We start from the raw sequence: 27,979 nt of genomic DNA, 5'->3' as shown, positions 1-27,979 counted from the left end.
GGACCTGCATTGTTCAATTAAAATGCACATTTGAGGTTATTAATGGATAAATTATTGGATGGGTGTATACAAGAGGGTTTAATTGTTTATCTCCACTGTCAAATGTTTTAGTCTATTCTTATATTTTGAGCTGATCTTACCTTCCCTCATAAAGATTTATTCATGGAGTATCTAAATGATGTAAAAGGTTTTCAAGAGAAATAATCCCATAAAATTGAAGCCACTACTCAACTTTCACCTTCATTTTAACGAGGTAAAATCTTCTTCAAATGTACAAAATAACATTACAGGTCAAGTTATTTTACTTTAACTTTCACTTTAGTCCACATTTTCATTGTTTGCAGTTTGATAAATAAATAAAGGCCCTGGGATGCATGCAGCACACATTTACAATCATCAGTCTTATCTTACGATAAAGAAATCATACAGGAGCTTGTTGAACAACGGCAATAAAGACTAAGTTTTAAAGCATTTGATGCATGCTTACTTGTACCCATCAATTGCTAAATGGCACAGAGAAGACATTTTAAAATTGACCCATTATCTGTCACACAAGATGTCTTTGTCATCTCGAGACCTGTATGCTATATACGTGGGTATGGGGTGAAATAAACACAATCATACAGAGAGAAGGGACAAAGACATCCCCTGCATGTGAAATCCAAACTGTTTATTCACTTTTACGGGGGGAATTTGGCGTAGAACGTGAGATGAATATAATCATTTCTCCAAAGAGTACTAGCTCCCATTTTGATGACTCTCTATTTGGATATCCCTTTCAAGATCATTCATTACAGCATGAGATGTAGCACTTTACTTTGATCCATGTCCTTGGGCACAAAAAAAAACTCTCACAAAACCTAAGATTGTTTGGGCAGAAAATAAAATGACTGCATAAGATGAAGGGATTCTTCTGTCACCAGGGGGTATTTCTGTGGGTCTGTGATATGCGCTAATGAAAGAAAGATCACCTCTCTCTCTGTTTCAGTTCACCCAACGAGCATGAATTCTACCTTTTTGGATACGATGGAAAATACTGCTAGGATAATAAACAGTTAACAAAACTGAATTAGCAGCAGGATTATATTCTGATTTCATTGAAACTCATCCCTTTTCACCCAAACCTCACATGCAAGGACATCCAAATGAGAATGAGCAAGTGGCCATCGAGCACACTATGCTGTGTCATTTTAAGCTTTTGTGTTGTAAAGGTTTGGGCGTCTCTGCTGTAATCCATCAACGTAAACTAACTGTGTCCTGGTTTTGTGCCAATACTTTGTTCGTACCACTCAGGCAGTTTGTCTGATGACCAGTTCCTGGAAAATTCATATTTGAATCAATTAATTTGATGTATTAGACACAATGTCTGCTAATATGTATTAGAATTGTTAGCTACTAATGTTGATTTAACAGATATTGATTATCTAATGTAATTATGGAAACAAGGCCAATCAATGAGAAAAGGCTCTGTGGATAATACAGTACAGTAGTGCACTCGGAGGAATCAACCAAACATCCGAGTTACATCAGTTTTTTTCTTTAACTCGCTCTTTGAGACAGTAATACCTGACAGGAGGATGTGGGTCCTTGACCACTGCCAATATGATGTGTTTTAGACTCCATTACTGGATCCATTCTCTGAACGAGTTTATTTTGGTTTTCTCACTGCTGGTCAGATCAAAATCTAAAATATCAATAGACAGCTTTATTTGTAAAGCACGTTTCAGCAACAAGGCAATTCAAAGTGCTTTACATGAAACATTAAAAAGCAGTTCAAAATCGTCAAAAACAGCGAAAATCGAATAAAACAGGCATGAAAATACAAGAATAAAAGTTACAGTGCAGTGTAGGAAATGAACAATTACTGAAAAATAGCATCAAAATGAAAAGTCTTTAGCCTTGATTTAAAAGAAACCTAGAGTTTCTGGGTGCTTGTTCCAGATATGTGGAGCATAAAAACAGAACGCTGCTTCTCCATGTTTAGTTCTGACCCTGGTGACAGAAACCGGACCTTTCCCGTACTACCTGAATGGTTCTTAATGTATAGCAGCAGATCAGACAAAAATGTATTTTGCCCTTGAACCGTTTAGTGCTTTATATACAAAAAGTAGTGTTTTGAGGGATGACCTCTAGCCCACCCAGTAAGAGGGCGTGTTCCAGGCTGAGTCCTTTGCGGTGGCCCGGGTTCGAATCCGACCTGTGGTCCTTTGCTGTGTGTCGTCCCCCATCTCTCTCCCACCTTTCCTGTCTATGCACTGTCACTATCAAGTAAAGGGAATAGCTCCAAAAAAAGTAATCCAAAAAAAAAGTATTTTGAAAATCAATTCTTTGAGAGGCAGGATAATGCCGATACTAACCCTTGTTTTTAGTATCAATACTTGCGCCATTATTGTCTCACTCTCTGGGAACATAAAACCTCTAAGTGCCCTCTCTGCTTCTCTGCTGCTGTTGAGCGTCAGCATGCAGGGAGCAATCTCTAGTTCTGAGAGTTCACACAGTAAACCTTTGTTATCTACCATTAAAAATGTATGTTTTGACATGCACACGTACACACATGCACAGTGGTTTAAAAAAAAAACATCAGAAAATGGTCAAACAAAATGATTGCCTGTTTTGCAAATCAGTCAGTGATAATGAAAATGTGTTCAGAATTATGCATTCACCTCAGGAAATATGACAGCATTTTATGATAACACTTTTACCACTTTAAGCAATAAAAGGTAACAATCAGAATTGTCCTTCATATAACCATCACAATAATGCTGCTTCTTTCCATTCTGTGCACACATCTATTCCACATCTGTCTGTCTTGGTAGAAGGATCCCTCCTCGGCTCTTCCTGAGGTTTCTCCCATTTCTTGTTTCCTGTTAAAACGATTTGTGGGGTTGTGGCCGGGTTGGTTCAGTCGGTAGAGCAGGTGCACTTAAACTTCGAGGTTCATGCGTCGATGCAGAGGTCCAGGATTCAAATCCGACCTCTGACGATTTCCTGCATGTCTTCCCCTTTCTCACCTAGCTGTCCTATCAAATAAAGGCGGAAAAGCCTACAAATAATCTTAAAAAAAAAGGATTTGTGGGGGAGTTTTCATTATCCAAATCATGGGTCTAGTGATAGAGGGTGCTGTAAGCTGTACAGAGTGTAAAGTGCCTTAAGACAATTTTTTTATTGGGCTATTTGAATATAAATATAATTGACTTGACTTGCTTGGTTATCATGTGTGAATTTGTTTGGTAATGACCACCATGGCAAAAACATAATTTCCGTAAAAATATTAACACACTAATTCCTATCCATGTTGCTGTAATAATGTTCATTGTGTCTGAATTAAATAAAATCACACTTATACAGATGAACATCAGCCAGCTCACTGCTGCTGCACGGACATGTACTGCCCTCTAGTGGCTGCATAATTTATCTAAGTGTTTGGGACTTTCCTTTTCTCACACTGTAATCACCTGTAGAGGGCCACCTTGTCAACGTTATTTTATCTTACGTTCTCTTCCTTTTTCTCTATCATGAGATCATTCAGTATTTTGAAAATCCTGATTATTTGAAACACTTTGTTAACCTGACTTTGTTAACCTGACTTGTTGCACACAGTAAAGCGTGGTTCAGAATTACCGCATGTGAGGTGACAATGTAAGGAAGAGAGGAAACATTTCTATCCCCAAACAGCCAGAGCAGATGGCATTTTATAACCAATCACCATTTCAGATTCTATTGCCCTATCAGTTTTACATTTATATGTAAAGTAGCTTACTGTTCCAGCAGATCAACAGATGGCTTGAAATGTATGCTGGGGGGCACTTATGTATAGACTTCGTAATTTCCGTTCCTCATTTCAAACCGAAAAACAGATTTTAGAAATAGCAATTGGAGGTAATGGGCAGACGTTAAGACGCATGATGTGATTTTATCTTGTGACAGTAAAGAAGGTGAAATGTTGATTTACTTGAAATGTTGATATTTTCTTCTTCTTGTTGTTTTTGGACTTTTTATTATATACTTCACAGCTCAAACAGGCAAGAATACTTGGGAGAGTTAGAAATGGTAAAAGAACAATAGTTTCAATGGTGCAGGACATATTTAGATCATACATACATGCATGCATACATACATATATACATGTACACATACTGTATACATACACTACCGTTCAAAAGTTTGGGGTCACATTGAAATGTCCTTATTTTTGAAGGAAAAGCACTGTACTTTTCAATGAAGATAACTTTAAACTAGTCTTAACTTTGAAGAAATACACTCTATACATTGCTAATGTCGTAAATGACTATTCTAGCAGCAAATGTCTGGTTTTTGGTGCAATATCTACATAGGTGTATAGAGGCCCATTTCCAGCAACTACCACTCCAGTGTTCTAATGGTACAATGTGTTTGCTCATTGGCTCAGAAGGCTAATTGATGATTAGAAAACCCTTGTGCAATCATGTTCACACATCTGAAAACAGTTTAGGTCGTTACAGAAGCTACAAAACTGACCTTCCTTTGAGCAGATTGAGTTTCTGGAGTATCACGTTTGTGGGGTCAATTAAACGCTCAAAATGGCCAGAAAAAGAGAACTTTCATCTGAAACTCGACAGTCTATTCTTGTCCTTAGAAATGAAGGCTATTCCATGCGAAACATTGCTAAGAAATTGAAGATTTCCTACAACGGTGTGTACTACTCCCTTCAGAGGACAGCACAAACAGGCTCTAACCAGAGTAGAAAAAGAAGTGGGAGGCTGCGTTGCACAACTGAGCAAGAAGATAAGTACATTAGAGTCTCTAGTTTGAGAAACAGACGCCTCACAGGTCCCCAACTGGCATCTTCATTAAATAGTACCCGCAAAACACCAGTGTCAACATCTACAGTGAAGAGGCGGCTGCGGGATTCTGGGCTTCAGGGCAGAGTGGCAAAGAAAAAGCCATATCTGAGACTGGCCAATAAAAGAAAAAGATTAAGATGGGCAAAAGAACACAGACATTGGACAGAGGAAGACTGGAAAAAAGTGTTGTGGACGGATGAATCCAAGTTTGAGGTGTTTGGATCACAAAGAAGAACGTTTGTGAGACGCAGATCAAATGAAAAATGCTGGAAAAATGCCTGACGCCATCTGTTAAGCATGGTGGAGGTAATATGATGGTCTGGGGTTGCTTTGGTGCTGGTAAGGTGGGAGATTTGTACAGGGTAAAAGGGATTCTGAACAAGGAAGGCTATCACTCCATTTTGCAACGCCATGCCATACCCAGTGGACAGCGCTTGATTGGAGCCAATTTCATCCTACAACAGGACAATGACCCTAAACACACCTCCAAATTGTGCAAGAACTATTCAGAGCAGAAGCAGGCAGCTGGTATTCTATCGGTAATGGAGTGGCCAGCGCAGTCACCAGATCTGAACCCCATTGAGCTGTTGTGGGAGCAGCTTGACCGTATGGTACGCAAGAAGTGCCCATCCAACCAATCCAACTTGTGGGAGCTGCCTCTGGAAGCGTGGGGTGCAATTTCTCCAGATTACCTCAACAAATTAACAGCTAGAATGCCAAAGGTCTGCAATGCTGTAATGGCTGCAAATGGAGGATTCTTTGACGAAAGCAAAGTTTGATGTAAAAAAAAATCTTATTTCAAATACAAATCATTATTTCTAACCTTGTCAATGTCTTGACTCTATTTTCTATTCATTTCACAACGTATGGTGGTGAATAAGTGTGAATGTGACATGTAGGATGAGAGTGAAGTTGTCCAGTAAAGTGGTGAATTCTGATGACAGCTTGCAGGTGGGGGAGTCGATATGGATGTTGAAGTCACCGAGTAGCAGCAGACGTGAGGAGAGAGATGAGGCTAGCGTTAGAAGTTCTGCGAAGTCTGAGAGGAAGGAAGGATTGGGTTTAGGTGGCCGATAGATGAGGAGAACTGTCATGGAGGAAAGAGCTTTGAAGGCGAGATATTCAAATGAGGACACAGAGGGGAGGCTGAGTTCAGTGATCCGGAAGTTCTGACTGTTAATGACGGCAAGGCCGCCACCACGGCGGGAGGGGCGGGGTTTGCAAATGTAATTGTATCCAGTGGGGGATGCTTGATTGAGGAAAAATAAGTCATTGGGTTGTTGCCAGGTTTCGGTGAGCAGAAGAAAGTCCAGCGAGTTGTCGAGGATTAGTTCATGGAGGACTGGGGCTTTATTGTTGATTGATCGGGTGTTGAGGAGGGCAAAGTTGGCATGAGTATAAAACATTTGTACCAGTATACAATATCATAAAATAAAAATACATAAAGTCTATTATCTTACGTTTTCACTATTGTATGAGTATGTATTTGTTCAACATTCTACAACTGCTATTTTCCAGTAAGCACTGATTTTGTGAGTTGCAGATTAAAAAAAATGTCAAACTTCAAGGTTGAAAGTGAGCTAAAGTTGTCTGAAATGTGGTTACATAACACCATTTGTTACAGCACTGAGTGTGAAGCAGGTCTATACTACATATGAATATGTGGCTGAAATTTTCCACCAGCTTTTGCTCATTTCAAATTCCACATCTACAAGTCTTTTGAAGTGGAAATCACCAGATCAAAGCTTACTGGGTTTATTGTCTATTATAAATCAGTTAGCCACTGTAATTCCTGCTAAATCACCAAAAGTATTATAACTGGCACGATTAGTTCTCTGTACCACTGTATTACTGTGATAAAATATATTAGATACAGTTTATAAAACACAAACTTTGATTGAAATGTAAATGGACTATTCTTATCCATCGCTTTTTTTAGTCTCAACGACTACTCAAAGCACTTTTACACTGTCCAGGAACCATTCACCATTCACACACATTCATACACTGTGGCTGAAGTTGACGTACAAGGTGCCACCTGCTCATCAGATAAACACACACATATTTACACTCTAAAGGCACAGCAACTGGGGGTTCAGTGTCTTGCCCAAGGACACTTCAACATGGGACTACAGGGCCAGGGATTGAACCACCAACTTTCCAATTGGCAGGTGACCGCTCTACCACTGAGCCACAGCCGCCCAAACCTGAAATAAAAACCCTCACACAGTCAATGGTCTTTTCCTTTGGTTTAATAAAAATAATACTGCAAGAGTCTCACATCAAATCTGACTACAAACCAAGTCTACATGGAAACAACACATCCCAGGCTGGAGTTGGGGAAGTTTATTTGTAACCTGCTACATAACTGTTGTGTGCTACATCCATTACAATAGATTCAGTCATAACAATCATAATCTCCTTCTATTAGAGTGCCCCCCCCCCCCATAATAAGTAATAAAACAATTTATTAAATCCACAGAGCTAAGAAGCCACATATCTCATGTGCTTGGTGAGAGTTAGTTAAGGCCTTCATGATATAAAAGGTAAAATGACATCATCTAGCTATGGCATGAAAAGTGTTTTGTCTGAAGCAGGAAGAACAGGGTCCACTAAGGATCATTCATATACCTTCACTAAACAGTTATACAGTCATTTATCAGCACTATGTCCTACATTTTTTAACGTTTAATTTAATAAATAATTAAAAGCCCAACTGTTGACATCTGTACATAGCACTCATGCATTCACATTGTGTGCTGTACATTCTCTTCGGCATGCACTGAACTTTCGATACATGCAAGGAACACAGCAGAATCACTAACATAAATATGTCATGGTAAAAAGAGGATAAGAAATCTCATCCTTAACAAATTCAAATCTTAAATAGGCACAACAGACAACTTATTTGTTTGACAGACTCAGTGTCTTCTGACATGCTTAAGGTGTAAACACAAAATACATATGTGTCATTGAAAATACTGTTTACAGTCTGTGCAAACACTCTTTCACTATAGTGCTCTTTAGACCGACTTTCTCCTTGAACGAGGGAACTCACGGAAGCTGTTCCCAGGTGAGAGCGTGCTTCCTGGGGAAGAGAGTCCAGTGTTGTCCCTGGAACCTGGCGAGCAGCCCTGGATCCTATAAGAGACTGAGTTGTAGTAAACAGAATTGACTTGGCAGCCGTGCTGTTCACGGTGAGCCATAATAGGACTTTCACAAATCCCCAAACGGTAGCAGACACATGAGCAGAGGGAGCTGAGGCTTGATTCCGGCCTGCGTCTGTCTGCCTTGATCTGAAAATGTAGCCTGTGTCTGCAGAGGCTTCTTTGTCTCAGTTGTTCCTCCGCTGGGGAAGCAATAAGGTTGGTGCGGCTGGTTCCTTCCTCCATCGGAAGCAAGAGTGTGCTGTGGCTACGACTGTGCACCGCATTGCTCCTGTTCCTCTCTCTGTGGCTGCCTCTGCTTTGCTCCTCTACAACATGGAGACCCAGAGACCCATCCAGCAGGCCTCTGTCCCTCTTCAGCGATGCCCTCTCTTGAGCATCTCTCCGCTCATCCTCAGTGTTCATGGTAAGGAAGCGAAGCACCACCAAGTTCAGGAAGGCCCCTATAACTGTTAGCCCCACCAGGATGTACATGAAGCTGAATGCCACGTAGGGTGTTTTCTCCTGGAGGTCCTCCTTTTTCTGTAAGGCCACAAAGTCCCCAAAGCCAATAGTGGTGAGTGTGATAAAGCAGTAGTAGTAAGCGTGGAAGAAGCTCCATCCCTCAAAATGGGAGAAGGCTGCAGCCCCAACACACAGTGTTCCAATGCAGGACAGGAAGCCCACCAGGACCATGTTCTCCATAGACACCTCTGTGCATCGACATCCCAGGCACTGCTTCAACTTATGTAGGAGATAGTGGACAAAAGTGTTCATCCTTTCTCCGAGACTTTGAAACATAACCAAAGTGAGAGGAATTCCCAGTAAAGCGTAGAACATGCAGAAGACCTTTCCTGCGTCTGTGCCTGGTGCTGCATGTCCATAACCTTAATGCAGAGAAATGGAAATGAGAGGAACACTGTGACGTAGCAACGCTTGCATGGATCAATTGGCTGTTTTATAATTTGTCTGGAAACAAAGGAGCCTTAAATGTTGCAGTGATGTAAAAAATATACTTTTTTTAAATGCCCCACTGTACAATAGCAACACAGGGAAACATTACCCCTCAGCTCTAAAAATAGAAGCATTACATCAACTTACCAATGGTGGTGATGACTGTTATGGCAAAGTAAAAAGAGCCAGCAAATTTCCACTGTCTCCCGGCACGATGGGGCTCAGCTTGCAGCACCACTCGCTCGATTTCGCGGTAGTCGTCCTCGGAGAAGCGATACTTCTTCTTCATTTCGTTGCGCTTCTGCTCCAAGACGCGTCTGCGTGAGTGCTCCGACTCGGACTCCAGCGCGTCAAACACCGCGGCGCCGACCAGCAAGTAGGAGAACATGCAGAGGATGAGCGACAGGGTCCGGACGTTTTGCTTCTTCATCCTCGCTGTCGGCGTGAAAGTCGGGAGCAGATAAGCACAGTTACAGGTGGTAGGCTACTGTTCCTCAGGGAAGACTTTACATCGGTGTTGCAGCCTGTTGCGTGAAACGTGGCCGCGGGAGAGACGTGGAGGAGAAGAAAAAAACAAAACAAGAAATCTGTATTATCAGGTTCAGATGTCTTGTTTATGTAAAAACGCGCATAGGCTATCCTGCTGTGCGCATTGAGAGCGCTGTCATCTGTTTAAGAAAGTGGCCTCAGCTTGTCTCTTCGCATGCGCAAACCAGTCCAAAATAAATAAATATAAAGCTGTGTGTAATGTAATGTAACGTATGAATAAGACACATACTAGGCTGAGCTTTAGCACCAATGTTCAATGCTTTATCAACGCTGTGTGCAACAAGTAAACTCCCGACTCCACTCGGCAGATACCAATCTAACATTAGGAAGGGGGGTCAGCACCATGGACAGCAACATGCGGGGTTTTAGATTAGAACTGGCCTTAAAACTGTGCATTGAAGGTGGAGACAACACTGTTTCAGGTAGTAGCACACACTATTAGAAAGCTAACCTAAACGTGTATAATTATGTATAAATATAATATAAATATAATGTGTCTGGAGCTATCACGTCTGGAGCTCAAGTAGCCTAACCAATGCCGAGGTAACATGTTAAAAACTAAATAAAATGTATTTATTAGTGTTTATTTGCACTGGTTACAAAACATCAATGAATCAAAAAAAATTGTGTTGGTCCTATGAAGACATCAAAATAAGTAAATAAAAACAAAACTAATTGATCACCCCATGTGAATTATGATCATTCGACAGCTTCAAAATAATAACACATTAATAAAGTAGGCTTATTGTCAAGTTATTAAGTGAAAAATGAAAAAGAAAAGCAAGTGAAGATTTTAAATAAAATTGGAAGACTAACATGACTAAAAAAGTCCAAAGGGATAAAATTACCGACATACTGTCCCAATATACACAGTAATTCACAAATTTAAATACACCTACATATGCATTTACATACACATATTGACAGGTTGAAATTCTAAAAAAGCCACTTGATAAAAAAATATTTTTTAAATGTTGGGACATGGTGCCCTTGCAAATTAGGGAACTGATGCATGCTGGTACAGTGGTTCAATAAACGACATTGCTACATGCTTCTGGAAATCTACTGTAGGTGAGGTCGGTTGCCATGGTTACTTATACTAGAAGGAGAAACTTCAACTGTCAGTGAGGTTGAAACTAATATGTTAAGGTTTATGATCCAGGCCCTCTTTCTATGAATTATGTTGTCACTGCATCACAACATCAATTGTCATTATTCAGGCTGCATTTTTCTGGTCAAACATGGAAAGAAAAGAAACAAACAGTTAAAACTAAATAGAAGCATCATCCTTATGTCACACTGGGCATTAGAAGCAGCAGCCGGGTACTGGAGGTGGATTACTCTTTGTTCCTTTGTTCCTCTTAAACAGAACAACCTGCTCTCAGCGGACCTGTTTTTGTGTTAAGTGGCTAAATCAGCACACTTGCATCCCTGTTGTGATTCAAACCAGCGCTCCATAAATCAATTACATCTCAGCTGATAAGAGAGGAACCTAAAGCCCTAACAGCCACCTATCAATCCACACAGCTTGTATTCACATCCTTTCAAAGCCCAAGGACCTGGAACAAAGTGAGGAGGAGGCCCATCAATCCCCATCAGGTCTGGGTTTAAGGATCAGTATTTAGACTCAGAGAGATGCTTTATTGATTTTGTTTTTGCGCTCTCTGTTGTCTGCTCTCAGTTACATTTCATATCACCACACACTACACACACACACACACACACACACACAACACCACACACACACACACCCACACACACACACACACACACACACACACACACACACACACACACACACACACACCACACACACACACACACACCACACACACACCACACACACACACTTTAACAGGAACAATTAAAAACTACTGATTATGGAAATGCTATCCATTGGAGTTAAAATAAAAACAGTCTCGTGGACAGATATTTCTTAAAGAGTGATGAAAATGGCAGGAATGGGTTGGATGAATTTCAAAGTTCTTATCTAAAAGATATTCTGAAGGTATGGTGAGAAGACTTCAGATTACATCAAACAAGGCTGCTAGAATGGTTTTAAGGTGTGGGTTTTTAAAAGGACTGAGTGCACTACATAATATATTGGGATTGCCCACAGTAATAGAGCATATGAGATTATATTGAACTGATTTAAAAAAATGTTTAAGTTGAATTAAAGAGGTTTAATGAGCGATTATAACTAGTATCTAAACCTAGTATGGCTGCATTTGTACCAGATATTACCAATCACCAAATAACTTGGTCTCCCTGGTATACAGTCTAAAGTAGACCGGCCTCTGGCTGTTCAACCACAGCATCAACTAGAACTCAGATCTCACTCTGGGTGTGTGTATGACGGTAACTACTTTTCTGCCCTGACAGGTAAAACATTTTAGTCACTGTCTTCTGTTATGCTTATGAAGTATTTCTGAATAAATTAAATTTACATCCAGAAAACATGTAGTGTTTGTCCAACTTGGCTGGGGGCAGGGAAGCAACAATACCCATTAGCAACGTTAGCAGCACCTGGGAGTTTATCATGTGACAGCGAAAACACAAGGCGGAGCAGTTTGTCCTGTTTGACCCTTACCGGCAAATGTATTTCAAGATAGTGATAAATATGGAGAATCCCAGTTCATGCAAATTAAATTGTAAAATTTCAAGCCAATAGGAATATTTGGAATTTGGAACAGCTGGGGACATCCTTTGATACACTGAGCTCCTCTCTCCTCTATCTTCCTATCTTTTCATTTATGTGCATCCATGTCCCAGAAATGCGTGTTACTAACCTAGCTCTGGGGAGTCACTCCCCGGAGTCCTTTTGTTCTTTTTTCCCCAGCATGTTCCCTCGGATCAGAGATGCTCCAAAATCATGGTAGCAGCTGTCGCCATGGTCCCGCTACACGTTCTGCGATACCATGTTCATCTTGCTACACTCTGCGGTGCCCAGCTACATCCTGCTGTGCCTTGTAATGCCACACAGTGCCCTGCTATGCCATGAACTACTACAAGGAACTACTACAAACTACTATTTTTGTTGTTTCCACTCTTCATTCTGACCCCAACCGGCCCGTCAGACACCGCCTACCAAGAGCCTGGGTCTGTCCGAGGTTTCTTCCTAAAAGGGAGTTTCTCCTCGCCACTGTCGCACTGTTGCTTTCTCTGGAGGAAACTACTAGAACTGTTGGGTCCTTGTAAACTCTGGAGTGTGGTCTAGACCTACTCTATCTTTAAAGTGTCTTGAGATAACTCTAGTTATGAATTGATACTATAAATAAAATTGAATTGGAATTGATGGTGGTGGTAATAATTATGAAAAAGTACAAGTTTGTGAACAAGCAACACTGATTTTGATAGAGACCAACCAAACAAGTAACGCACTGGACCTTTAAAAGGTTAATGTTTGGCATTGTGTTTATTTTACAGATGGTACATAAAGGCAGTGTAGTATACTGTATCATGACACCAAAACCTCATTCCTGATGTCAAAATTTCTGTTACTTGTATATATTGTAGCTCAGTATATCTCCAGTCATCCTGCTCCTTTTAAAGTTATGTTAAATGTAGTTTATATTCCCGATGATCCACTTCCTGGATTGCTCCGGTGGCGCCGGAAATTCCACCCGATGACTTTAATTTTGGCCGGATGCTCGTTACCTTCCCCTTTCTTTGTGTTGGAATTTTAAACTTTGGTTGATTTCCGAGGGCTGGTTAACTACTCCTCAGATCTCTGCAGGGTAAATCCAGACAGCCAGCTAGACTGTCTGTCCAATCGGAGTCCTCTCGCACGGCTAAAACAACTTTTGAACATTGACATGTTCCACTGAAACAAGTTTCTTCCACTGCTATTTCGCAGGGGCACCTTGGCTCTGCAGGTGCTTAGCGATGCCCATGAGACTTGTGATTGGTTTAAAGAAATGCCAATAAACCATAGGTTTTTCTCCCACACTTGGATGCTGTGTGGAGCAGCCAGACCCTTAGCCGCAGCGCTGTGGAAGAAGGTCTGGCAATGCTAGACTATGTTCAATAAAGTCCAAGTTTATGTTGAGTGTTAAATAAAACGTGTCTAAATTATGACTGTATCTTTCAATCATTTCTGCATACATGCTCATAATAACAACCATATTTAACGGTACACATAAAGGAATGCCATGATTAACAGAAGAAAAAAAATGAAAGAAGCGTAAAATCAGTAATTCACAGATTTCCATTCCTTTATAGGATTACAGGATACAAAAAACAACTCTCTGAATATGCAGGTTCAAATTCTGTGTTTTAAATCAAATCCTTGAGTCAAAGAAGCCAGCAGACCATTGTCTCAATTAAAAGCCCGTGTTAAAGCCGTTGCAGTTAGAATCACAATTGTCCATTTGTTTGTCTTCAGGTCCTCGAGCTTTTTTCAGACTGCTCTGACAACAGGTTTGTCTAAAGTAAATCCTCTGTCTGTATCATGCTGCAGTTCTTTCTAAAGCACAGCTGCTGTTCACTGCCAAAGACCACCTTTCAATTCTAAAAGTTTGGCTTTGTAGATTAATTTCTATAAGCAGTCCTCCAGGATAGTGACAGATTTGTATTTTTTTCACCCTAAAGAATTGGCAGATGGTTTTTTTTTTTTTTAAGAGAAATGTGCCTTCAGGCACATGGTCCCCTTTTCTCTGTATGATATGCATGCTTTTCTTTGAAAATGTTTTTGTACCATCTGCATATTCTGAGCATCACCACAGACATGAAGAATATGGAACATGGAATATGAATAAAAAGAATATGGACAAAGGCTTTTTGTGGACACAATTACCCGTCTCAAAATGAGAATGAAAAATAACATGATAGGATTACTTTCCAGATGAGTTGTAAAGAGCACCAAGAAACTGAAAAATATATCCTTTTGCCAAAAAAAAAAAAACCACCACAATATTTCTATATTACTGGTCGGAATCAAACCTGGGACGTTGGGGTTATATAGCATGCATCAGGGCCACCATGTGTCTTGCTCGTGCACAGGACAAGATTATCATCAAAGTCCCTGTTGGGGCCTGCCTTGACCCAGGACCCGAGACATCTGTCCTGTCGCCCCCCCCCCCCCCCCCCCCTCGCGCTGTAACCACTCTTCTACCAAGGCTCTCTTGTGATTTGATTTTTAAATAGCTCATTTGCTAATCTTCCAAGAGTCCACATTTAAAAAATTAAGCATCCAATAATTCATTCCCAATTCAACACATTAAGTTATTATATTATATTACTATGTATCATATACACAAATGCATACATACTAATCTACAGGTGCTCACATATACTAAAACCGACTGACGATGCAATACAGTTGGGAGATAACTACTATTGACTCTCAAGATCCTGCAATCAATGCTCCAACTACTAAACCAGTCAGAAGGAGTGAGTTCTGAAATGGAAGTTTGCCTCCCATTACAGTTTTTAGTTTTGGTATTAGGCTGAATGATTCTTTTTATCTCTTATTCTTATTTTAACAAGATGTTCATCATATGCCAACAGTTTGTCCTGAACTAATCGTTCCATCTGTGTCTGTATCAGCATTGAACTCACTGAGAACAAGGCAACGGGGAATCTTATTTTTATAACGCAGAGGCACTAAATAGCAACAGCAAATACAGGATGCCTGCAGAGCTCGCTGGTTTCCACAGTAACTAAGACCAAAAATAGAAACCCATATCAGCGGACATTCAACATTGAATCCCCCTGTGATAATCTAGATTCTATTTATATCTTCTAATTATGAAATACTCCCTTGTATAAATGTATCTGTCTAATTACTGTCAAATGCCATCTTGGTCAAATGATATGTTCACACACATGAATCTTTCTTTGTGCTACTGGCCCCACAGTATGAAAACTGAATCCAAGTTGTGATACATTGTTGAAGATATTACATGACACTTCCAATGAGAACCTTAGACTGGATTACTAGATAAATTGGACTGTATAGTGTGTGTCAGAAGAAGAGAGAGAGAGACTCTCTACACAGAGGTTGCATAAGAGTAAAAGACATACTGTATAATAAAATCAATCCTAATATTGTGTTTATTTTCATAGTCTCATTTATATATATATATATATATATATATATATATATATATATAAAACCAAACTAGAACTACAATATAAGACATGTGTTCAGTTATTGAATGAGAAGGTGTGTTCAAACTTTTGTCCTGTACTATCTATCTATCTATCTATCTATCTATCTATCTATCGTCAAGATGCCTTAAAATGCAATGTATTTTATGATTTTGATTTTCCTTTATATTTGTGTTTCATTTCTGCCATACAAACACATGTATACATTTATATAATTAGTGTAAATCATCCTAATGTGTTAAGTTCATATTACTGTTTATGTGTTTAGTCCAAACATTTGGACACATTCTATGTTGAAGCTTTGGCAACATTGTTATTGGAACTTTCATGCCAGCAAATGCCAGAGAAAGACAGACAGACAGACGAGACAGACAGACAGACAGACAGACAGACAGACAGACAGACAGACAGACAGACAGACAGACAGACGCAGACAGAAGAGACAGACGAGACTCGACAGCGACAACACAAGAGAGAGAGCTGCATGTTCAAAGCTTAACATAGAATTACTGTCCAATGCCATGAGGTCAGACGGCGAATGTGCTTTATACATTCTTGTGTCTCAGTGTTTACTTGTGTTACCACATTCAAATTGTGCAGTATTGAGTAAAATGTGGCTCATAGTCGTCCCTTTGCTTTTTAGGACTCACTCAACAAAAATAATCAATATTTGTTAATCCGGGCATACATTTGGGGTATTCATTTATATAATTTGGGCATTTAAATGCAACTTTCCCAGTGCATGTATTTTTCAACTGCCATTTTTGATCACTGATATATTAAATAAATCTAGCTGAAGTGATTGATGGATGAATCAACTCAACCCACAGCAAGTGTATAAACTCAGCAGCTATTTTCTAGACAAAACTATCAATTGATTAATCAAACATAATTGTAAGTTGCAGTAGGCCTACTGATAACTTTGATTCATTATGAACCCCAGACAAATAATAGCCCGTATACCGGAGGAGATAAGGGCGGCAAACGTTTTTTTTCTTTTGGATCTCTTTAAAATTCCACTTTTAAACATTTGTTTTTGGGGATTATTTTGTTGTTTTGCTGTCTTCACTTATTAACTATCTGTGTTTTAATTGTATTACTATAAGAAGGCTTTGTATATGTACAAAACAGTATCATAGATGCCAAAATATGACTACAGATATGTGCTACGACTACAATGAATTCATGACTTCTTTTTTTTAATATTTAGGACAGACAGACAATTTATTTATTGCCAGGGGGAAAGTTGCTTTATGTATTATTAGTTTATACGTTTTCAATAAATCTATCATAGCATTACTATTTTCGTTATATAACAGTCAAGTGAAAGAAACTGAGATAGGCTGCCTGACTCATATCAGCTGGTTTGCAGTTTTTATTACCAACAACCAACGGCAATTATGCTGCCTTCCTGATGTGTCGGAAAATAGAAAGTTCATCAGAAAGCACACAATCAACCTCATTAAATACCAAATAACTTCGCTATGGACTGACATTTGTCCAATAATAGTTGCCATGAGATCAGGTTTTAACCCCCAAAAATAAAATAGCTTTCTGAGGTCAACTGATGATTAACTCCATCAGCATTAACAACACGTGTACTTCCTTTTCTTCCTTATCTTAAACAGTAAATGTTAGCTACATGGGAATCCCGTGAAGCAGCAACTCATCATTACTGTTTTAGGGTATGTGTGTTTTTTTAAACTCTTTAACAGACAAAATTTATGTTTTGAAAGGAACTTCGATTCCGATTAAGGTCATTTCACCCGCAATTCCTACTTCGAGTGGGAGCACTTAAAGGCAACATTCAGTACTGCAGCCGCCGACGGTGCTGCTGTCTGACTGGAAAGACGGATGGTCAGGGCCGTCCACGTCTAACCTGAACATGCAAGTGTAACTTTATTCATGCCCGTTTACAGTGCTAAACCAGGTTACACGTTTATTTAGCCTGAGCTAGTCAAGTAACGGTTCCTTTAATCATGGAGGACGACTGTGTTTGTGAGTACGACTCGACCTGGGACACAGAGAGTGATGGAGACGACCCGGCCGGAGAGAGCCAAACCCGTCGGTCATGTCAAGACAAAAACAAATCAGGCTGGAGTCTAACTGTACGCGTTTCAATTATTATTATTCACCCAAACCATAACGTAATCTAAATAATGTCATGGCGTTGAATGTTGACTTGTAACTCATTGCTAATATTGCCATGGTTGAAAGCTAATGATAGCTTTGACGTTATGCTGCAGGCTTGCTAACTAGCCCAGCTAGCTAGCCGCTTACGTTAGCCTATACTTTGAGGTGCTATGTCGCTGTCGTTAAATTTAAATATGTATGTTGGGCTGCTTATAGTAATTACTATGCAGTGTGTGTGTGTGTATATATGTCTAATTTAAAGTTAAATGATAATTTTAAATTTAGTGGTTAAGCCCATTTGCAGAGTGGGAAATGGAGTTTGGCCTTAGCTACATAACATAACAGGGTACAGGGACTACACAGTGTTAAATACGGATGCATCAACTCAGAATAATAATCTTATCCCGCAGTTTATATAACATTAGATGCTGGTTAATTTCACTTTCACTTTTATTTGCAGTGGCATCATGCGCCCAGAAACATGAGGGCAGCAAAGGACATGCAGAACTACAGAAGAGGATATCCAGTAAGTAACAGCAAAGTAGTATAACCAAATGAATCTTTAACACAACTAAGAGACATCAAAGTATGTTTTTCTCTTGACAGAATCTTACAGATGACGAATGCTCAGAAGACAAAATGAACAATTTGCAGTTTTATCTCAATAAATTTCCCTCTGCCCCTGATGGTAACATGCTTAGATATTCTTACAATATATTTTCAGTGTTTGGGAAGGTCTGTGTGCAGTGACTAAATGCTTTTTTTTTATCATTTGGGACAGATGTTTACATTGAATCATTTCTTAAGGAATGGAAAAATGACTACAAAAGACTGGAGAGAGTTCACTCATACATTCAGTGGTATGTATTGTTTACGCCTTGTGTTCAGCCTGAGGTAACAACGCTAGCTAATGTCATCCTGTTCTGATGAACTTGCAGTCAGAAGCACACACACACAATTGTTTTTAGCGAGGAGTGTGCTACTAAAACAAAAAGCAATGCAAGGTCTGCTTGTCACGATTAGCAAAACACATGCTCCCAAAAGTTCTTTGCCTGTTACAGGTAAGGTGGGGTAAATGAAAAACACTGCAAAACAAGCACCAGTAAGAAAAGTCAGCAGCTTACTACCTGCTTTTAAAGCGGTTTTAATCATGGATTAGAACACATTCATGTATTGTTTCCCGCTCAAACTCTTTGCTCCAAATGAAAAGATAAAGATAAAAAGGACCCTTTTAATGCAGTGGCTTCTGGTTTGATACATTTACAAAGGACCTCGCTTCTCGTCTCAGCACAGATGCCGTGGGTAGTACTTATGACCTCCGAATGTAATCACTTCCCGGGGACACGGACACAACTATTGTGCTCCCACGATTGACTTCGGGTTCTCATTCCGAAACATAAACCAGGGGGTGGGTTTAACCTTCCTGCACAGAAGACCGTGCTCTGTCTTCTGCCGGACTCTGTACTCGTCGGAGTAACCGTCATTGATAGCACCGCCACAACAACGAACACACTTCACGAACACAGGACCACAACGTAGCCACGCTTGCGCACACCACATCACGCACCACACCGGCGGCCACCGCAGACACAACAACACACACGCAGCGGGCGTAACCTTCAGCACACACACACACACACCCAGCCACACGACCCCACACACTCACCCGAACACACACACACACACACACACACACACACACACACACACCACACCGCACACACACCAACACACACCACACACACCACACACACACACACACCACACACACACACACACACCACACACACACCAACACACACACACACACACACACACACACACACACACACACACACACACACACACACACACACACACACACACACACACACACACACACACCACACACACACACACACACACACACACACACACACACACACACACACACAACACACACACACACACACACACACAACACACACCACACACACACACAACACACACACACCACACACCCCCACACACACACACACACACACACACAACACACACACACACACACACCACACACACACACACACACCACACACACACACACCACACACACACACAAACACACACACCACACACACCACACACACACACAACCACACACACACACCACACACACACACACACTAAAGAGATACGCTAGAGCACAGACACACCAGTGCACATGTATAAAACCTCACAAAAGGCACAGGCCACTTAAGTAGGCTACGGCGTAGGCTCTGCATAGCTTACATACTTTACTTCTTTAAAATCTGCGTTAAATTCTAGTTGTACCTAGAATATTCTCAAGTTGATAGTGTCAAGCTTTGCTTTCTGACCCTAGACTGTTTATTAAAAGGATGTATTTTGTAAAATCATAGGGCTTGTATTGTATGTGGTCTTTTTATGGGATGAAGCATAAAGTATATTTTATGGTGGAGTTATGAACAGTTGCAGGGAGAGTTGATGTCATTTTCATTGATTGAGCGTATAGTTCCAACACTGACTATGTTAATTAGTTATGTGTTTTTTCTATTGAATCTTTTGTCGAAAGGCTGTTTCCTCTGCGAGAGCCAGGGGTTAATTACATGGCTTCAGAACTCACCAAGAAGGAAATTGAGGTAAGTGTGTCATACAAAAACATCAAGTCTCTAAAGCAAGACTATGTAACTTTTTGTACCTTAAAATATGGTTTCCAAAACTGTTTCAGTGGTTCATCAACTTGTAACAGGGTGAACGGCAACTCTACATTCTCAGAGGGGCCGCAGGGTTAGCCAACGTTAACTTTTCCCAGACAACGGAGTTGGTTTTGCCTTTTTGCTCACCACACACTGCTGTGGCTGCCCTCCTTCTGCCATCTTTACTCGTTTTTAAATTCCAGTGGATGCACACGACTTGCCCCCCTGACTGCTGAGGAACTTTATGCGCATGCTCATCACATTTTCATGTCATTCAGAAAATACAAAAGGAGTGTTCTTGCAAAACAGAACATGACAAATTGTTTTCTCGATTATACCATTTTAGTGATCATTGGAAACCAAAGTCAAAATTCAATTTATTGCACACCCCTAACTTTCAGCTCTTTTCATATCGACAAAAGAGATGAAGACCCATAAAGATAAATAATTATTTTCCTTTTTCACCTTGTACCAAAAGCTAAAATGCCTAAAAAAAAAACTGTTGCAAACTCTTAACATGTTCAATATCATGTACTTCTTTACGTTTTGACCCATGTTGAGGTTTTGGGTGATCGTAAACGTTGTGGAAATGTGTGTGTGTGTATATATTTACCTACACTGCATATGCTCACCAGGCCTTCAAGAAGAATGAGGATGCCAAAAAGAGACTAGTCGAGTCCTATGAACTCATGTTGGGCTTCTATGGAATGCATTTGGTCAGCAAAGAGACAGGAGAAGTGAAACGAGCAGATAATTGGAAGGAGCGATTTGGAAACCTGGAGCGGTGAATATAACAAAAAATCTCATATAAGCAACATAGGTTATATGTACTTTTCGGTTTGTAATTTCAGCTTCAACTGTCTCGTCTCTTACAGGAATATGCACAACAACTTGCGCATCACTCGCATCTTAAAGAGCCTCGGAGAGCTGGGCTTTGAGCACTACCAAGCCCCACTTGTGCGCTTCTTTCTGGAAGAGACTCTAGTCAAGAAGACCCTTAGCAGTGTTAAACGCAGCGTTCTTGACTACTTCCTGTTTGCGGTCCTGGACAAGAAGGAACGTCAGGAGCTTGTGCGCTTTGCTTACCTTCACTTTGAGCCAAAGGATAAGTTTGTGTGGTGTCCCAGGAAGATTCAGAAACAACTCAGGAAGGCAGAGAAAAGACCCGATTCTGTTGGGAATGGAGATGGAAAAGATGAATCGTATTCACGGAGTAAAAGCAAAGATGGAGAAGCAGTTGTGCCACAGAAAGATGGACTGGATAATGTTGCAAAGGCTCAGAAAGGAACGGATAAAACGGCAAGTAAAGACAAAAGCAAACTCTCTGAGCTATCCCCAGGGCCAAAACCAGAAGCAGAGACAGTAGGAAATGGAAACGCAGAGGCTGAGTCTAATAATACAATTTTGGGGAATGGAAATAACTCTACAGATGGTGTTGATGAAATGGATCAGTCGCCCAGTCCTGACTTTGTGACGGCAAAAGTTGCGCCCCGTGCTGACAGTGAGAACCCATTTACCAACGACTCGAAGGACACCTTCGAGGAACAAGAAATGCAAACAGATGAGGACGTAGACACTGAAAAACCACCGAAGAAGAAAAGAGAAGATACAGTACTGCCAAGCAACGGCTCTGCTGGGGACTCCGCCAGTGGGCAGATGGAGGAGAAATCTGGTGCTAATAAAGCCACTGGTCAAACAAACCAAGCAGCGCAACCCCCCCCTAAGACTTCAAAACATTCACCCTGTTCTTCTTCTGAAAGAGAGGAAAAAATCCCAAGGACTGATTTTAATCAAGTGCCAGATGAAGAGGAAGAAACATCGCGCTCAAATGTGTCGGCAGCAAACGGGTCAGTGACGAGCACCGACAAAGTTGTGGACAAACAGACAAATGGGAAGGAGTCGGAGGACATTGACATGGAATCAAACCCCGCAAGCTCAGACCAAAATGTCGGGAGTTCATGAATAAACTGGATGATGGGAGAAAATACATTAATTTGAGCTTAAATGAAATGTAATATAAGGACAGAGTATGACCTAAGACGACTTCATGGGCCTTATTTCTACCTTATTTGATGTTTAGATATTGTTTCTTTTCCCCTTGAAAGGAGTGTATGATTTCATTGCTAATTGTGGGACTGGATGTGACTCAGTTGCCACACAGCCATAGGAAAATATTAAAGGAAAAGGCTGGTGATATATATATTTGTTATTGTCAACAAGTCCCAAGAAAACGTCAGTACCAACAACACAACGCAGACAGGAAACATTAATAGCTTGCTAGTTGTAGTGCCAGCCAGGTTTCTTATGCCCTGCTAGTCGTCACCATCCATCCATCCATCCATCCTTCCATCCATCCATCCATCGAGAGTCAAAACCAACTTATTTCAATACTTTGACTTCCCTTCCCTGTCTGTGACTCCTAGCTCCAAGCACATTGGTTCTTATTGAAGTCATGAATCTTTAAAAATCGATTTTTTGTAAGAGGCTAAATAATTTCACAGCAGGTGACTAGTTATTAAATGTTACTCAAACGGGAGTAAATTGGGTTTTTGTTGGACTACTTTCAGCTGGGGTTTGGGAGTGTTTACCGCAGCTGGACGGTGCGTGTGAGATTGACTGAAAAATGAACTCCAGTGTTGGTGTTTATTGTAATGACGGAACATGTCATCCGGTGCATCTCTGGGGCTCATTAATGTTTTAATATTTGAGGCTTTGAATACACAGACCATTCTTGTGAGTGGGATGGATTCATGGTTTGTTTTGGTCTTTGTGGGATTTGTCAACAATAACAAAAATATAGAAATTACCAGACTTATCCTTTTTAGGTAGTACTGAACAAGGCTGATATTTAAAATCTCTACAGAATACATAAAGCACTATTATTAAAGTATTTAAATTAAATGACGGTTTCAGCATTTGTGACACCTTAATACTTTCACAATTGAAAAGTTGTTTTGCACTGAATAATTATTGATTGGAAGAGCTTTTTTTTCCCTCTTTGGGCTGTTTTTGTGTGAGTAATAATAATCTGTACTGGTTAATGTTTCTGCTGGACCCAGCTGTGAATAGATTTAAGACTGAATGTCACTTAAGTTATTTTTCTGTTGTAAAGTCTGTATGGTTTCACGCAGATTTGGGGAAACAGACCTTTTGAACAACTGAAAGCCTTGCCAAAAATGTGATAAGACTGGTTGATTGTACAATATGTATGTCTTCTCTGCAGAACTGATAAAGCTTTGGCTGTAATTTAAAAAGACCACTGTATGTTAATTTGACATGACTGAAGTCCATGAACATTTACAAACCAGGGTTAGTATATTGATGCATCTTTTATATTGCACTTCATGTTCACTTTTCATTATTGATGTTTTGATATTATTTACATAATGAAAGGTAATAACTTTACAAAAGTGCTGAATTGTTTATATATGATTCCCCCCTCCCCCCAACTAAATCCCTCGCTCTTAACAAAGCAGAATAAAGTTATACTATTTTTGAAGCTTTTATGAAATTAATCTGTGTTAAGCCAAAATTTGAGTCCCGTTATAATTTATTAAATTGCACTTCTCAGGATAACACTGTGGTAGATGTGAGTTAATGCTCCTATTCCTGAGACTGTTTTCCCAGTGCACCAGACCAGACCAGTATATCAGTTTAGTCTGAAATCTTCCAGCAAACAGACCGAGCCTCAGTGACGTTACATGACTCACAACAGGAAATAAAACAAGATGTTCAATTTAGAGATATGGATGCAACACAATCTGTTCAGGCCTCAGGACCAGTGTGGAGATGAGGGGATGAGGAGGGACAGGTAAAAAGATAAACAGCCAGTGGTTAGAGCTTGCAGCTTGTTGCATTGTCCATGCCAGCCTCTATTGCTCTACCCATTTCCTTTTTGGAATATAGAGAAACGTTTAAACCTTTGACTTATTTTATAGTTAGATGAAGACTAGTGCTCAGAATATGTATCCTTTATGACAGTTATGCTTTTTGAGCCACTTCAAAGTATTGTGATGTGCTTTGCCTGGGGTAGAGTTGAAGCAATTAGTTGATTAAAAAAAAAAAATGAATGGGCAACTATTTTGTTTTTTTAAGCACAAAACATGAAACGTTCACTTCTTGAAGGAGCTAAACGGTGGGGATTTATTCTGTCGTATGTGACAGTAAACTGACTCTTTGGGCTTTGGACTGTTTATCAGACATCATTGGGCTTTAGGAAATTGTGATTGTGAAAAATTGGGATTTTATTCAGTATTTTCTGACATTTAATAGAACAAACTGCCCATTAATGAGGGAAATAATCTACAGGGATGTCTAATGAAGACTTGAGTTGCATTATGGGAAATGAATGATCCAGTTCTTGTGGAGCTTGACAGATTCAGCTCAGGATGTCTTTGCCTCCATTACTTCAATTTAAACATATTTATTTACTTTGCAGACATGGATTTGTTTTTTAGGTCCCTTTCTAATTGGTCTGAGCACGAACCCCTGCATATGTTTAACGTTTTAAGCTCAGCCCACTTTCTTGGTGTCCAAAATAGTTTTGCCTCTGGTTGTTTGCTGCCCCCTCGCCCCCCCACCCCTGAGTGCAGTGCACCACACTGAGTTCAGCCCCATTCGGCTGGAGGCTCGGGTTTATCTGGACCCTGAGGAGGCCACTCAGGAGCTGTGCGCCGTGTGGTAAAGGAAGGCTCCGTTGCGGACGCGGGGGGGGACTGAGAGGACCGGGAACCGGGGATTTGACCTTTTTCCACATAAAATCTGGTTTGTGGAGGCAAGCGAAGCAGCCATGGCGGTGTTTTCTGCGCTTTGGGTGCTCTTACTGTGCCAGCTTTTGACATCATCCTCAGCCCAGGTAAGAGTGATTAAGTGCTGCATCCCTCCTGTCATTTAGCCGTGTGCATCTGATCTTAATGCAATGTGGGGTTTGCTGTTTTTTATGTATTAATATAGCTATTGCAAAAGGCTAATGTAACCTGCGGGTCTACCTATTGATAATAAAGGCTATGTCTTGTGTTGATAGTGATGACAGCCACTCTATTTTACAGCTGCTTAAGCCCTGACCTGCATGCACTCCAACCAAAATCTCTATTGTACTTCCAGGTGCTCTTTATTCTTCTCTAACAGTTATCAGCGAGCGAATGTTTGTGGTATTGTGTCTTTCTGGTTCTGAAGGCCTTTTTTTTTTTACTCTCCCATATCAGCCTTATCGTGTGCAGGTGGCTGAGCCTTTCACACAGTTTGGTTAAATTGGGGTTACGTTTCCCCTGAACCTGTGGAATGCACGGGTTGGAGCGCAGTGCCAGAGCGCACAATGCCGCTTCTGTTCACTAAGGCTCCCCGGAGCAGTAACTCAGTTTGAAAGTCCTCAGTGAAAAAGGTTTATTTTGTTTCGATGAACTGAATTACTGATTTATTTGGGTTTTCATAGAAATGTAGTTCGTTCTTCTTCTGCGTAAAGTAAGATTTAAAGCGTCTTTACGCACAATGAAAACCATGATGCACGAGTTGCATCTTTGTTTTCATTAGGTTGCAATTGAATTGAATTTATGTAGTTTTATATCTTTAGAATGATTGATTTTGTTAATTTTGTCCTGAGAAAATCTTTACTAATACTGAATACTGTCGAGGCACAAATATACTAAACATTTGTCACCACTTTCTATTTTAGTCACTTCATGTCAAACCACTCATGTATACAGTATTTGCGGTGTTAAAGGAACAGAGGATACATTATATTACTGATTTTGATTTATTTGTGTTACAGAGGCCAGGCCCCAGAGGAGCTCCTGGGCCACCAGGACCTTTAGGTGCTCCGGGAAAGGATGGCACCGATGTGAGTTGACCAGACTCCAACAGCTTCCTTTTGACTTTAAAACTAATGCGCCTTATAATTTTGGCCCATTTAGGATTTAACCAACTCCAGTTAGTAGATAATAAAAAGATTTTAGCAGCTCATTTGATTAGGCGTTCTCCCTAAGTAATTAACTAATTTATTTTTCTCATCTGTTAAAAATAAAGTGTCAAGTAACAGACTAAGAAGACCAAAATCTCACAGTCGCTATAGTGATAGTTTAGTGGACAGCTCTGTGGCTTCACCCCTTTTTCATGTTGCATTTTAAATTTTTAAATTCCTACTCAGGTACCTTTGATAGAAAGGTGTTTTCTTTGTGCATAAATGCAGCAGAAATGTTCTAGAAGTTAGTTTTGAATCACACTGACTCCTCCCAAAGCCCCTCCTACAAAGGTAGGCAGTGTTTAGTGTCTACTAAATAGAATTCTGTGGGTAAAAAATATAAAACTGGCAACCCTTCAAAGCTTCAATTATATTCATACTGCAAATAGCTCAGCTTCTTTTTTTGGTCATAACAATTCATACAGTGTAATATCAGTCAGCGTAATAAATAAAATGGATATCCATTATTGGATCTCATCAATAAATGTGGACAATACAAGAACAATCTATTGAAATTTAAGGGGACACACTGTGTGTAGGAAATGATGTAATGGTAAACAAGTATGAGGTAAACATGATGGGACGAGATTTTAATTGCACAAATTGAAAAGGAAATTGGATTACAGGGAAGCCAAGTTAAAAAAGAAAATTAAAAAAACAACAACTCTGTAACAAAGTGAAATATATTTGTCAAACTCTTATGTTAAATAGAAAAACATTGTAAATGTTGTCAAGCCATGGCTGGAAACCTTTAGTTGTGATTATTTTTGGGACTGCAGTAAAGTTTAGGCACACAGAGGGCTCATTCATACATTCCCCAACCCGGTGAGACCATCTAGATTTTCACCTCACACCACCTCCCTGCGCGACCGAGCCTCAGTGACGTTACATGACTCACAACAGGAAATAAAACAAGATGTTCAATTAGAGATATGGATGCAACCAATCTGTTCAGGCCTCAGGACCAGTGTGGAGATGAGGGGATGAGGAGGGACAGGTAAAAAGATAAACAGCCAGTGGTTAGAGCTTGCAGCTTGTTGCATTGTCCATGCCAGCCTCTATTGCTCTACCATTTCCTTTTTGGAATATAGAGAAACGTTTAAACCTTGACTTATTTTATAGTTAGATGAAGACTAGTGCTCAGAATATGTATCCTTTATGACACAGTTATGCTTTTTGAGCCACTTCAAAGTATTTGTGATGTGCTTTGCCTGGGTAGAGTTGAGCAATTAGTTGATTAAAAAAAAAAAATGAATGGGCAACTATTTTGTTTTTTTTAAGCACAAAACATGAACGTTCACTTCTTGAAGGAGCTAAACGGTGGGGATTTATTCTGTCGTATGTGACAGTAAACTGACTCTTTGGCTTTGGACTGTTTATCAGACATCATTGGGCTTTAGGAATTGTGATTGTGAAAAATTGGGATTTTATTCAGTATTTTCTGACATTTAATAGAACAACTGTAGGCAGTGTTTAGTGTCTACTAAATAGAATTCTGTGGGTAAAAAATAAAAACTGGCAACCCTTCAAGCTTCAATTATTCATACTGCAAATAGCTCAGCTTCTTTTTTGGTCATAACAATTCACAGTGTAATATCAGTCAGCGTAATAAAT

At 40.1% G+C, this 27,979-nt stretch overlaps 3 protein-coding genes and 1 long non-coding RNA gene across 6 annotated transcripts in view; 3 read left to right on the top strand and 1 right to left on the bottom strand.

The window, feature by feature from the left end:
• On the top strand, positions 1 to 9,485 carry LOC116692520 (uncharacterized). Its single transcript, XR_004332720.1, has 4 exons — positions 1 to 11; positions 1,922 to 2,018; positions 7,921 to 7,923; positions 9,475 to 9,485. It is a non-coding gene; the product is annotated as an uncharacterized LOC116692520 (long non-coding RNA).
• Positions 7,068 to 27,979, bottom strand: part of kcnk15 (potassium channel, subfamily K, member 15) — a 23,049-nt gene continuing 2,137 nt past the window's right edge. The window contains exons 2-3 of one of the 2 annotated variants that reach the window (XM_032520878.1): positions 9,071 to 9,447; positions 7,068 to 8,856 (exon numbers count right to left, since the gene is read on the bottom strand). In XM_032520878.1, the coding sequence (XP_032376769.1) occupies positions 7,847 to 8,856; positions 9,071 to 9,353 (1,293 nt within the window). In that variant the 5' untranslated portion in view covers positions 9,354 to 9,447 and the 3' untranslated portion in view covers positions 7,068 to 7,846. Of the gene's footprint in view, positions 8,857 to 9,070; positions 9,688 to 27,979 lie in introns of those variants that run through there. The other variant, XM_032520877.1, reaches the window with a different exon arrangement.
• Positions 17,379 to 23,978, top strand: ogfr (opioid growth factor receptor). 2 transcript variants are annotated; one of them, XM_032520867.1, is made up of 7 exons: positions 17,379 to 17,691; positions 18,177 to 18,242; positions 18,323 to 18,404; positions 18,498 to 18,576; positions 20,286 to 20,352; positions 21,045 to 21,193; positions 21,285 to 23,978. In XM_032520867.1, the coding sequence occupies exons 1-7, from the start codon at positions 17,563 to 17,565 to the stop codon at positions 22,369 to 22,371; spliced, it is 1,659 nt and encodes a 552-aa protein (XP_032376758.1). In that variant the 5' UTR covers positions 17,379 to 17,562; the 3' UTR covers positions 22,372 to 23,978. The 2 variants fall into 2 exon arrangements, with proteins under 2 accessions (XP_032376758.1, XP_032376759.1); XM_032520868.1 differs by having other exon boundaries at positions 17,386 to 17,470.
• Positions 24,992 to 27,979, top strand: part of col9a3 (collagen, type IX, alpha 3) — a 17,217-nt gene continuing 14,229 nt past the window's right edge. The window contains exons 1-2 of the mRNA XM_032520866.1: positions 24,992 to 25,264; positions 26,177 to 26,245. Coding sequence (XP_032376757.1) covers positions 25,199 to 25,264; positions 26,177 to 26,245 — 135 coding nt within the window. The 5' untranslated portion in view covers positions 24,992 to 25,198. The remainder of the gene's footprint in view (positions 25,265 to 26,176; positions 26,246 to 27,979) is intronic.

Source organism: Etheostoma spectabile, chromosome 7, assembly GCF_008692095.1.
Source record: "Etheostoma spectabile isolate EspeVRDwgs_2016 chromosome 7, UIUC_Espe_1.0, whole genome shotgun sequence".
NCBI lineage: Eukaryota > Metazoa > Chordata > Actinopteri > Perciformes > Percidae > Etheostoma > Etheostoma spectabile.
Note: the sequence above shows the minus strand (reverse complement) of the source record. Positions and strands in the feature narration are given on the sequence as shown.

Excerpts from the sequence above, each read along its gene's own strand:
- ogfr (XM_032520867.1), top strand. The coding sequence starts at position 17,563 with ATGGAGGACGACTGTGTTTGTGAGTACGACTCGACCTGGGACACAGAG. Across the intron at positions 18,243-18,322 it reads ACTACAGAAGAGGATATCCA|AATCTTACAGATGACGAATG; the intron begins GTAAGTAACAGC and ends TTCTCTTGACAG. Across the intron at positions 20,353-21,044 it reads TCACCAAGAAGGAAATTGAG|GCCTTCAAGAAGAATGAGGA; the intron begins GTAAGTGTGTCA and ends TATGCTCACCAG.